Source organism: Urocampus carinirostris, chromosome 11, assembly GCF_059441175.1.
Source record: "Urocampus carinirostris isolate Australia breed hairy pipefish chromosome 11, RoL_Ucar_1.0, whole genome shotgun sequence".
Classification (NCBI taxonomy): domain Eukaryota; kingdom Metazoa; phylum Chordata; class Actinopteri; order Syngnathiformes; family Syngnathidae; genus Urocampus; species Urocampus carinirostris.
The window spans coordinates 4639892-4653229 of record NC_142359.1 but is presented as its reverse complement, the minus strand read 5'-3'; the positions used below and the strand labels follow the sequence as shown (position 1 = coordinate 4653229).

The following is a 13338-nucleotide window of genomic DNA, read 5'->3' as shown; positions in this document are numbered from 1 at the left end:
TAAGGAAAAGAGCTCAAGCAGTACATTCAAGTTTGTTGTTGCTGTTGTTGTTTTCTCTTGCGCTGCTTTGTGTCGTTCTCCCCCGAAGCTTTTCCTTTCTGCTCTGCATTCTCGCTCGATTTAATTGTCCTAATTGCGGCACTTTGGGACTTTTTATTTGCCCGCTTACAATATGACACGGCGACTCGAGCGCCGTAACAAGGTACGACAATGAAGACACTTTGTCGTAGAAGTGCTTCAGTTTCTCCATCAGGGTTGGTCGGGTGCTTGAAATGCTTGAATTTTGGGGTGAAGAGCTTGAAAATGCTTGAAATTGGAGCCATTGCCATGTTACTTGGTAGTCTGACTAAATAGAGCACGCGATAAACGAAGAAAAATTAAAGAAAAGTGTTTGAAAATGACGCCAACATGCCAGCTCTGTTGGCTCGACATTATGGCACTGTCAATTGTCGCCGCTGCCTACAGGTTGCAACCAAGAGGACAGCTCGGTTTAGAAAAGTGGCTTTTTTTGGCTCAGTTGACTGACGGCTCCTTAGACTTTTTTTTTTAATGATTCACATTATCAATAATAATAAAACATTATGCACCAAATCATTACATATGTTTTGCAGGGTATTTTTGCCAAAAAGTTATAAAATACAAAACTATTTTAGCTTTGTATACACTGAACAGAGTTCAGTTTCAACAACAAAAATTGTCATGATTACCGATTAGCACCAAACACTGCGGGTTCTGATTGGCTCACTGTCACTATTTGAACCCAGTCCTGTCTGTCCCCTGTTGTCAGTCCATCTGCGAACTTCAGTGAACACTAGGCTAGCCATTTTTGACCCTGACTCCCACCTGTCCCGTATTTGCTCCCGTCTGTCCCCGGCTTCGACCCGTTTTTGATCCTGACCACATCTGCTCTCCCGTCCAGGCTTCCCATCTCTTTTTGTCCCCGACTACGTCTTATCTCCGTTCTGGCTTAGGACTCGTTTCTGACCCTGACCACGTCTGCTCTCTCGTCCCGATTTTTGACCCGTTTTGTCCCAAACTACGTCTACTGTCCCGTTCTGGCTTACAACTCGTTTCCGACCCCGACCACGCCTTGCTCTCCCAGTCGCAGTTTTTCCGTCCCTGACACCGCCATCGCTTGCTACGGAAGATCCACTTCCGTGTTCGGATCACAATTTGAGAAAACGTTACGCGATTGGGTCTGCCCTGTGTGCTGGTCGTGACAAAAATCCCTGAAAATGCAAACATATAAATTATTTTTACAAATGATTAACGCTTCTGTTCCATAAATAAATAAAAAATAACTTTACAATTCTCTTTCAGCCAATTTATACACATATCCTCTGAAAAACACGCAAAAAATATAAATTAAAATAAGTAGAACAAAAAGCGAATGATTAGCAGACTCTTATATTGAAAGATTGAATGCACTCTGCTTCCGAGCAATCAATATTATTAAAATGAGTCCAAATTTGGCTCATTTTTCTCCTTTTTATACATACTGTACTTTCTTTTTTTTTTTGTCTTTTGTATTGAACTCAATTATTACCGAACACCTATTGATCCCTTTCTGTGTTTTAAAACAAGTGTGACATATTGAGTGTATTGTTGAAGCAGAACGGCAGAATTCATGTCAGTTTATAGCAGCCCATTGTCACGACCAGCACACAAGGTAGATTTTTGCGATACCTCCAATTTCCAAAATGCAAGAAATGTCACTAACAAATTTAGATTTTATTGCAAGAACACCGAACTCACACATGAACGATGCACGAACTTTCACACGGTCGCGCTCCCTCGGGTAACCGCGTTCCTGCGGATGTGACGGAACGTCATGCCGCCCTGACCAGACGATGACGATGGGACTTTGTCTATTTTTTGTTATTATTTTTATCAATAAACTCTGTAAAATTATATATTTTATGAACACATTTACACACATGCCAAACCTTTGACCTTAAAAACCATTAATATCTGTTAGTATCCATTAGGACACCGGACCCAATCGCGTAACGTTTTCTCACAATTTTATTGAAAGAAAGAGGAAGGGCAGCGCCCGCGATCTGATGCTCACTGGACGCGGGAAGCAAGTCGCTCTCGTACTCGGATTGTGATCCGGACGCGGAAGTGGATCTTCTGTAGCGAGCGATGGCGATGTGAGGGACAGAAAAAACAGGTTGATAGCCCGGACAGGAGAGCAAAAACGAGGTCGGGTTCTGAAACGAGTTGTAAGCCGGGAGGGGAGAGCAGACTTGGTCAGGAGCAAAACAGGTCGTAGCCGGGACGGGAGAGCAGACGTGGTCGGGATCAAAAACAGGTCGGAGCCGGAGACAAACAGGGAGATCAGGAACAGATGGGTGAAAAACGGTGCAAAAAACGGGACAGGCGGGAGTCAGGGTCAAAATGCTTGCCTTGTAACAACAGAGGTTCGCTGACGGACTGACAACCGGCGAGTGAAAGGACTGAGCTTAAGATGGACGGGGAACCAATCAGGAAGCCAGTAGCGGCAGGCGCCAAACAAGCAGGCACAGGTGAAATTAATGAGTAATGACAATTGGACATGCACCAAAGAGTTGGCCGCATTCCATTTACAGTATAGAAAGCTTTTAATTTTTTTGCATCTCCAAACATGTTTTTTTGTGTCCAAAATGACTCAATATGGGAGAGCAAAAGCGTGGTCAGGGTCGGAAACGAGTCGTAAGCCAGGACGGGAGAGTAGAACTTAGTCGGGATCAAAAATAGATTGTAAGCCGGGACGGGAGAGCAGACGTGGTCGGGATCAAAACAGGTCGTAGCCGGAGACAAATGGGAACAGAAACAGGACAGGCGGGGGTCAGGGTCGGAAAAGGCTTGCCTTGTATAAACAGAGGTTCGCAGGCGGACTGACAACAGGGGATTGACAGGACCGGGTTTAAATAGTGACAGGGAGCGGGCACAGCTGAGTCACATCATGACACCCATTGACTCAAAAAATCGTAGCTCACAATAGCACAAAGTATTTGCTATCAGCTAGATAGCGAATTTATTTTCGTCATTAAACTCAAAAACAACCAAATCCACGCTGGATCTCATCCTTTGATAGTACTGGAAAAAAATCAAAAACTGGCATTAAAAAGTGCTTGAGAAGCGCTTGAATTTGACATTGGTTTTCTGTGTTCATGTAATCTCGTTTAAACCAATCAGATGTGTTGTTTCCTACGGTTTCTTGTTCCACAGTCAAATCATCTCGAAACAGTATACAGTGGAACCTCGGTTTTCGAACGCCTCTCAGTTCGAACAAATCGGAGTCCGACCCAAAATTTCGAGAAATTCTTGCTTCGCTGTTCGGTCAAAAAAATCGGAGTTCGAACGCCGGTAATGCGTGAGTGCGTACGCTAGGGTGCCATGCTGAGCGGCGTACGGGTGTAGATAGCTCTTTTCGTGACAGACTGTTATCGCGTGCGGACGTGCTTCGTTTTGCTTTCGCTTTTAATATAGGTGTACCAAGTGTTTTAGCCCCTAATTATGCCTCCCAAGAAAGTCAGTGCAAGCAGCAAAGTTGCTACAGGTGAAAAAAGAAAAGTAGTGCGTACAACTATTGCATTTAAGAAAGAAATAATAGCAAAATAGTGTTTGATCTTGCTAGGGAATACCCCACTGTCCACCTGCGCCTTCTGCTGACCACCACAAAGGTAAGAAATCCTATGCATAATTCTTTTCTTTATCTTTTTTAATTTTTATTTTTACGCGTTCATGTTAGCGTAATCTTTTGTACGGAAGATTACGATAACGCGAACGTACGATTAGCCTGGGTTAGCTTCATGTTTACGTTAAACATTCAGGGTGTTGGAACGGAGCCCAACATTCAGGGTGCTGGAACGGAGCCCCCTTTCCAATGAACGGCTCACCACTTGTTGTGGAGACCCGGGTGCTAAATGACTTGTAAACAACCTGATTTTTTTATTTTTACACGTTCACGTTAGCGTAATCTTTCGTACGGAAGATTACGATAACGCGAACGTACGATTAGCCTGGGTTAGCTTCATGTTTACGTTAAACATTCAAGGTAAACATTCAGGGTTCCGGAACGGATTAAAACGATTTACATTATTTTTAATGAGAAAAATGATTTCGGTGATGGAACAAATCGGTTTTCGAACAGGGTTCTGGAACGGATTATGGTCGAGAACCCAGGTTCCACTGTGTAAGCGGAATAAATGGCTTCAAAAATATTGCAGCGTGTCTAATAGGCCAGATGTATTATTAATGCCCGGGCCACATCTCACGTCAAGAATCCGGTAATTAGAAGTTGTTTTTCCGACGCCGAAGTATTTCAAGCGCGCATAACAAAGGGGAAAAGTCTACACGGATGCCTTGTTTGGTTTACATGGTAATTGTTGTGATGTTAAGCGAGCCAATTAGACGGTGATTATTTTAGTCGCCGGGAGGGACGCGTTCAACCAGACTTTTCCTTCTCGGAAACAAAAGTTGAAATGTTGCGCTCGAAATTAGAATTCAGCCGAGCGTCCTTACATCGGACGCGTTAATGATGTTGCCGAGAATGTTTACGGCTATTATGAGGGCCGCCGTGCGGTAATTTCACGGCTTTGTCCTTTTTCAAGTGTTGTTCTCGCTGAAAAGCTTTCTTGGGGGGGAAGAAATTGAAAACGACTCGAGCTAATAATGGAGGGGACACATAATTAAGCGTAATAGGATATAAACCAGGGTCAAGATCAGTGTTCCTTCTAGGCTGCGGGAGTGCGCAATTGCGCACTGCTCGACATCCTCGGCGCACAAGAAAATCTAGCAAGCGCACAAAAAATCAGGGCTCGAAATTACTTATTAAGAAGCGACTTAAGTCAAAGTTACAGTGCATGAAGGTCAAAATACACGGGTTCCCCTGACGTTGTGTCCTAAATGCGGTATTTTGAAGTCGAGTCGAAGTAGAACGAAGTAGAGTAAAGTTAGTAGAGTTTGTTGAGAACCGGCTTTTTCGGCTCGGCTCACTAAAAGGAACCGGCTCTTTCGGGTCCTAAACGGCTCTTCGGGTTGTTTTTGCTTCTTTAATCCCAACATGACCAAATATTATGTCAAATTATGCACAAAATGACTTAGAGGAAAGGCAGAATAGAACAAAAAAGAAAAAAATACCAAAATGAAAAAGTAGTGAAAAGCTGAGAAAAAAAGAAACAAAAGGAAGAGAAAAAAGAAGGAAAAATTAAGAAAAAAGACAGAAAAAAGAAAAGAAAGAAATGTAGGAAAAAAATAAATAGAGAACAAAAAGAAGAACAGCTCGGAAAAAATAAACACAATGAGATTTTTTTTAACGGAATTTAAAAAAAGTAGAAAAAGACACGGAAAAAAAGAAGAAAAATATCAATATATCAAGTGAATCTTGTACTTCCACTAAAAAAATGTGATTAAGTACAGTTCTGTATCTTGCAACCGACGAAATAAGCCCTCAAAAACGTTAATGTTATGTGACAAAATATGTCAGGAAATAAAAAGAAATGGATATCTTGTGAAAGAATTGTAAGAACAAACCACTTTTGTAGGCCGTACAAGCTTTGCAATCGTACATGAGTCAATTCATTCAAAAGAGAAAAATCATTTTGCGCTGCCGGAAACTCAGCAAAATGTAACTTGATGTCAAGTTTTGGACATGTTTGCTAATGACTTAGTTGCCACACTTGGGATTGCCGTTGCTCACTGTTGTTTCAAGCGTTGCTCACCGACTTTGTGTGAACGCTCAGACCCGTAAGGAAAATTACAGGGAACATTGCTCGCAGGGCACACAGGGTTCCTGCGGGTGTTTGAAATCCTCTAAAATGCTTACATTTTTATGTTGAGTTTTTAAGGTTTGAAAAGTGCTTGAATTTTGACTCAAGTGCTTGTGAATGCTTGAAACTGCATTCTAACTCGATAGACCAGAATCGGAATCACCTTCATTATCATTTTATTTCATTAACTATATTACGGCCTGGAGAGCTAAGAGCCACTGCACTTATTTAAAATAATTACATACATAAGTCTAATAAGATAAAATGATGCTATATTTGCTTTGGTATGTTTTCATAACCATAAATTGTTTGTATCTGTCATGATTAGGGATGTGACTCACCTGTGCCGCCGGTTCTGATTGGCTCCCTGTCACTATTTGAACCCAGTCTTGTCAGTGTCCTGTTGTCAGTCCGTCTGCCAACCTCACTGTATACTAGGCAAGCCTTTTTCGACCCTGTCTCCCACCTGTTCCATTTTTGCTCCTGTCTGTCTCCGGCTACGACCTGTTTAGATCCTGACCACGTCTGCTCCCCCGTGCCGGCTTACGACCTCTTTTTGTCCCCTATTACGTCTACTGTCCCGTTCTGGCTTACGACTCGTTCCCGACCACGCCTTGCTCCCCAATCCCGGCTACCGACCCGTTTTTCCGTCCCTGACACAGCCATCGCTCGCTACGGAAGATCTACTTCCGTGTTCGGATCACAGTCCAAATCCGAGAGCGACTTGCTTCCCGCATCCAGCGAACACCGGATCGTGGGGGCAGCTCTTCCTCTTTCTTTTAATGAAACTTGTGGTAAACGTCACGCAACTGGGTCCTGTTTCCGTTCTGGATTAACAAATGATTGTTATAATGATGTAATATACGATAACTCGTTTTTTATGATTGAAGAAGCGTCAATTGTTATTCAAAACACTGTGTTATGTGTTTTGTTATATCATATGTATTGTTAATGAACATTTTCTTGTGAGATACCGAGTTGCTCGACATGAATGAGGTTTATCGTAAAAAAAGTTCAAAAATGAAGTCGCTTGGACGTTCACTATATAAGGCAAAAATACATGCAAATAGAATGAAGTAGAATAATACATTTTCTTATTCAAATTATTCATTCATTTTCTGCATTACATTATTGTTGGTAATATACTGATTAAAGGGATAACCACCAACCTGTCATTTTTCATTTTCTCCTTTTATACTTCCTTTTTTTCTTAACTTCTTTATACAACATCATCATTCGTAATACAGTGGAACCTCGGTTCTCGACCATAATCCGTTCCAGAACCCTGTTCGAAAACCGATTTGTTCGATCACGGAAATCATTTTTCCCATTAAAAATAATGTAAATCGTTTTAATCCGTTCCAACACCCTGAATGTTTACCTTGAATGTTTAACGTAAACATAAAGCTAACCCAGGCTAATCGTACGTTCGCGTTAGCGTAATCTTCCGTACCAAAGATTATGCTAACATGATTGTGTAAAAATAAAAAAACAGGTTGTTTACAAGTCATTTAGAACCCGGGTCTCCACAACAAGCGGTGAGCAGTTCATTGGAAAGGGGGCTCCGTTCCAACACCCTGAATGTTTAACGTAAACATGAAGCTAACCCAGGCTAATCGTACGTTCTCGTTATCGTAATCTTATGAATAGGATTTCTTACCTTTGTGGTGGTCAGCAGAAGGCGCTCGCACACCTCCTTCATATTTGGCTATTATTTCTTTCTTAAATGCAATAGTTGTACGCACTACTTTTCTTTTTTCACTTGTAGCAACTTTGCTGCTTGCACTGACTTTCTTCGGAGGCATAATAAGGGGCTAAAACACCCGTACGCCGCTTGGCATCGCACCCTAGCGTACGCACTCACGCATTCCCGGCGTTCGAACTCTGATTTTTTGACCGAACAGCGAAGCAAGAATTTCTCGAAATTTTTGGTCGGACTCCGATTTGTTCGAACTGAGAGGCGTTCGAAAACTGAGGTTCCACTGTATAATGCATCAAAGCGAGTGAACCGTTTGAGAGCCGGCTCTCTTTGCTGAGTTGAGCCGAAAAAGCTGGTTCCCTAAAAATAGACGTACTTCCTTTCACTACACAAACTACCACATGAAATCAGAGGCGGCAGACGCATGCGCACAGTAGCATCAAACGCTCGCTTCGTTTGCAACGGAAAAAAACGATACCGAGATAGAGGCTACCGCGGTGAACTCGTTTGATTTGATTGATTTGCCGTTTGGTGATGATCGGTGTATACGGGATGGTACCCAGCATTGACAAATTTGCAATTTTCGTACAGATTTTCTTGTACGTCGTACACGTCTTAAAATGCATAATAAATGTACTCTGTACGGCAAAAACGTACAGCTTGACAGGTATGATAATGCAGCAAAGCAAGTGAGCCTTTTGAGAGCCGGCTCTCGTTAATGAGTTGAGCCGAAAAAGCCGGTTCCCTAAAAAGAGACAGACTTCCTTTCACTACACAACTACCACGGAATGATGCATGATGGGAAATCCCCAGGCGGCAGACGCATGCGCACAGTAGCATCAAACGCTCGCTTCGTTTGCAACGGAAAAAAACGATACCGAGATAGAGGCTACCGCGGTGAACTCGTTTGATTTGATTGATTTGCCGTTTGGTGATGATCGGTGTATACGGGATGGTACCCAGCATTGACAAATTTGCAATTTTCGTACAGATTTTCTTGTACGTAGTACACGTCTTAAAATGCATAATAAACGTACTTTGTACGGCAAAAGCCTACAGGTTGACAGGTATGATAATGCATCAAAGCAAGTGAGCCTTTTTCTTTAATGAGTTGAGCCGAAAAAGCTGGTTCCCTAAAAAGAGACGGACTTCCTTTCACTACACAACTACCATGGAATGATGCATGATGGGAAATCCCCAGACGGCAGACGCATGCGCACAGTAGCATCAAACCGCTCGCTGCGTTTGCAACAAAAGAAACGATACCGAGATAGAGGCTACCGCGGCGAACTCGTTTGATTTGATTGATTTGCCGTTTGGTGACTGTCGGCGTATACCGGATGGTACCCATAATTGACAAATTTGCGTTTTTCCGTACATATTTTCTTGTACATCGTACACGTCTTAAAATGCATAATAAATGTACTTTGTACGGTAAAAGCCTACAGGTTGACAGGTATGCGCACTGTACATGCATGCCATGAGCGTTTAGTAAGTCATTTACACAGGCACAAATGAACCACATAGTGTATGTTGTTTACTCTGCTGCAGGGGATGTGGCGGCAGTGGAGTCGCTGTATCCAAAACAATAGCCGGCGCCACGAGAATCACCTGCAGGAAATCCGTGTGTAGAAACTGCTGGAGGGGCGAGAGACCAAGGTGTTGGTTGCAGGTTAGGGAGCTTCTGATCAAGTATTCTTTTCATCCGATTGGAGCGGCACCTCAAAACAGCCCTCTCCATCTATTGCCGTACCCTCAGGGACCCGAGAGTAGACTGGAGTGTAGATACGGGAATTGGACTTAATATCCGGGTTGGGTAGGGTTACTTTAACTGGATTACTTTCAATGACTTTTGGATTACTCCAATACCAAATATACGAATAAAAGACAAAATAAACTGAATATGAATAAAATGATGACTCACAACACGTGGTAAGCTTTCTCTTCTGGCTTTGATCTCCGGCAAAACGAACATAAAAAGCGACCAGGGTTGGGTAGGGTTACTTTAACTGGATTACTTTCAGTGACTTGTGGATTACTCCAATACCAAATATGCTAATAAAAGACAAAAGAAAGTAAATATGAATAAAATGATGACTCACAACACATGGTAAGCTTTCTCTCCTGGCTTTGATCTCTTTGATCTCCGGCAAAACTAACATAAAAAGCGACCAGGGTTGGGTAGGGTTACTTTAACTGGATTACTTTCAATTATTTTTGGATTACTCCAATACCAAATATGCTAATAAAAGACAAAAGAAACTAAATATGAATGAAAAGATGACTCACAACACATGGTAAGCTTTCTCTCCTGGCTTTGATCTCTTTGATCTCCGGCAAAACTAACATAAAAAGCGACCAGGGTTGGGTAGGGTTACTTTAACTGGATTACTTTCAATTATTTTTGGATTACTCCAATACCAAATATGCTAATAAAAGACAAAAGAAACTAAATATGAATGAAAAGATGACTCACAACACGTGGTAAGCTTTCTCTCCTGGCTTTGATCTCTTTGATCTGCGGCAAAACTAACATAAAATGCGACCAGGGTTGGGTAAGGTTACTTTAACTGGATTACTTTCAATGACTTTTGGATGACTCCAATACCAAATATGCTAATCAAAGACAAAAGAAACTAAATATGAATAAAATGAGGACTCACAACACGTGGTAAGCTTTCTCTCCTGGCTTTGATCTCCGGCAAAACGAACATAAAATGCGACCAGGGTTGGGTAGGGTTACTTTAACTGGATTACTTTCAATGACTTTTGGATGACTCCAATACCAAATATGCTAATCAAAGACAAAATAAACTAAATAGGAATAAAATGATGACTCACAACACGTGGTAAGCTTTCTCTCCTGGCTTTGATCTCTTCGATCTCAGGCAAAACGAACATAAAATGTGACATAAACAAAATGAAAATAAATCCAAACAGCTTGCCAACATCATTTTTGCCGTTCCTTGTGTCCCGTTACTCCCCAAGCCTGCACAAAATTTAGTCATTTTATTCCTATTTAGTTTCTTTTGTCTTTTATTAGCATGTTTGGTATTGAAGTAATCCAAAAGTAATTGAAAGTAATCCAGTTAAAGTAACCCTACCCAACCCTGCTTAATACATATAAATCGTGTACAGTAAGGAGGTCCTTTCATAGCAGTGCAATTTTCTACGTCCGGCGTGATTTGAATGCTTTTTTTGTTTTTAGTTTATCTTATCTTTCCCCTTTTCTTACCGTAAATTCTGGCCTACAAGCCACTACATTTTTCAAACACTGCGGGTTACAATAAGATCAGAAGTGGGTAGAATAGCCAAAAATGTACACAAGCAATGTTCCCTGTAATTTTCCTTACGGGTCTGAGCGTTCACACAAAGTCGGTGAGCAACGCTTGAAACAACAGTGAGCAACGGCAATCCCAAGTGTGGCAACTAAGTCATTATCGAACATGTCCAAAACTTGACATTTTGTTGAGTTTCCGGCAATGCAAAAAAATGTTTCACTTTTGAATGAATTGACTAATGTTTTATTGCAAAGGTTTTACAGCCTACAAACAAATTTGTTTTTACAACAATTCTTTTACAAGATTTTCATTTTTTTTTCGTGGTATCTTTTGACGCATAATACTAACATTTTTGGGCTTATTGAGTCGGTTGTAAGATACAGAACTGTACTTAATCACATTTTTAGTGGAAGTACAATGTTGGCAACAAGATTGACTTGATATCATTGGAAATTATTTGAACGCAACACAAACTTTTTCTTCTTTTTCCCCGTTTTTTTACAATTTTTTTAAATTCCTTTGAAAAAATCTCATTGTGTTTTATTTTTCCTAGCTGTTACTTTTTTCTTTTTGTTCTCTATTTACTTTTTTCTTTTGTTTCTTTCTCTTCTTTTTTTTTCTGGCTTTTTTTCTGAATTTTTCCTTCTTTTTTCTCAGCTTTTCACTACTTTTTCATTTTGGTATTTTTTTTATTTTTTGTTCTATTTCCCCCCTTCCTTTAAGTTATTTTGTGCACATTTTTACATAATATTTGGTCGTGTAGGGATTAAAGAAGCAAAAACAACCTGAAGAGCCGTTTAGGACCCGAGAGAGCCGGTTCTCTTTAGTGAGCCGAGCCGAAGAAGCCGGTTCTCGAAAAACTCTACTGACTTTACTCAACTTCGTTCTACTTCGACCTTGACTTCAAAATACCGCATTTAGAACATAACGTCAGGGCAACTCGAGTATTTTTACCTTCATGCGCTGTAACTTTGACTTAATTCGCTTCTTAATTAGCAATTTCGAGCCCTGATTTTTGTGCGCTGGCTCGATTTTCTTGTGCGCTGAGAACGTGCAGGCGCAGCTTAGAGGGAACATCGTACACAAGGTAAAAGTACTGTTACCTCAGAAAAATATGACTCAAGTAGAAGTAAAAGGTATCCATCCAAATAATTATTTGAGAACAAGTAAAGAAGTTCTTGGTGAAAAAACTAGTCAAGTACTTAGTAACATTAAATCAGATCATCATAGTTCCATCCAATCAACAATAAAGTCTGTGTACTCATTTGAGTGAATCCTCTGTGGATTAAAAATATATATAAGTGTGAGGCTAGAGCTATATACACTGCGCATACAGTACAAACACAATAAAAAATAAATAGAAAGTTCCTTAACCCTGCTCACAAGTGCCACCTGGTGGTTGTCTGGTTCACTGATCAAATCAGAATAAAAGAAACGAGGTCTTTGACCAAATAAATGGGCCTTAGCGGAGACAGACAGACGCGGACTTAAGTGAAGGGGATTTAGGGTACTGTTTCAATGTAGCCAAGTAAGAGTACAGTTCCTTCTTCAGAAATCAAGTAAAATTAAAAAGTGTTGTGATTTAAAGTACAAAATGTCCCAAAAGCTTACTTAAGCAAATGGACCCACCTCTGAATATGATGCGGTTTCGTCGTTTTGTTTTCCAAGAAACTTTGGACGCCCACCGCCCAGCCTGCTTAGAAACTGGTGCGGACCAGGGGAATTTGACTGTTTTATTAAAACAAAGAAACTTCAGGGACCTCGGCTGGTGATGACAGGATGTGATTTCTGCTCAGTGCTCTAAATGTCAAAGTGAAGAAATTCAATGAAGCGCGGGTAAACAGCTGTAATCACTATGACTCCCCTCGGTAGACAAATGCCTCCTCATCAACTATTTTCTGCTGTGCCCATACCAGGAAGAAGAAAACATCTAGTGCGTAGCAGCAAGTGGTGGTCTGAAGGAGGATGTGAAGAAGAGGGTGAGTGAAGGGTGCCAGGCAGAGGGGGTGCTGAAGGGATTGTTCAAATGTATCTGCAAATGGATACTAAGCGGGGATTTGTTAGGTTTAAGTCCCCAACATTTTTAATAAAACGCTTTGAAATAAAATAAGACATAGAGAATCGGTCATTGAGAATTGGTTATTTTATTAATCATTATCATGAGAGCGGCGGAGACCAGGCTGTTACAAATCTCCTCCTCGCTCTGAACAAGTCCCCGAACCCTCCCTTCTAATATTAAGGTTCTTGGAGAAAAACAACTTGAGTTATGGCATGCACAGGTCAGGGTGCACCCACTGGAATGTGAAAGAGACAGAAACAAAAAAAAACAACTCATGGCCTTGAAGAACAGCTTACGGCTGAAAACTATACAAAAAGGGCTGAGAACACTTATAACATATTAATGTCAACTGTAGGATAAATATATGTATATTATTCCAACAGGATTGTATGTAGATGTGGTGGTACTAACAGTAATCTATGGCTCAGAGGTGATGGGTTTGAGAGTAAATAGGTGAGCGTAATACGTTAAATGTCTTTGAAATGAGATTTTTGCCTAGTATGTGTGGAGTGACGCGACTGCATAGGTTAAAGAATGAGGAAG

At 41.1% G+C, this 13338-nt stretch overlaps 1 protein-coding gene across 2 annotated transcripts in view; it reads left to right on the top strand.

Annotated features, from left to right (window-relative positions):
* The window catches only part of LOC148356256 (uncharacterized), a 144619-nt gene extending 131827 nt beyond the window's left edge, over nucleotides 1-12792 (top strand). For both annotated transcript variants that reach the window (XR_015851981.1, XM_088346997.1), the window contains 2 exons: nucleotides 9007-9127; nucleotides 12653-12792. Coding sequence is in view for 1 of the 2 variants with exons in the window: in XM_088346997.1 (XP_088203123.1) it covers nucleotides 9007-9047 (41 nt within the window). In the remaining variant the exon portion in view is untranslated. The remainder of the gene's footprint in view (nucleotides 1-9006; nucleotides 9128-12652) is intronic.
* Nucleotides 12793-13338: the final 546 nt, after the last annotated feature.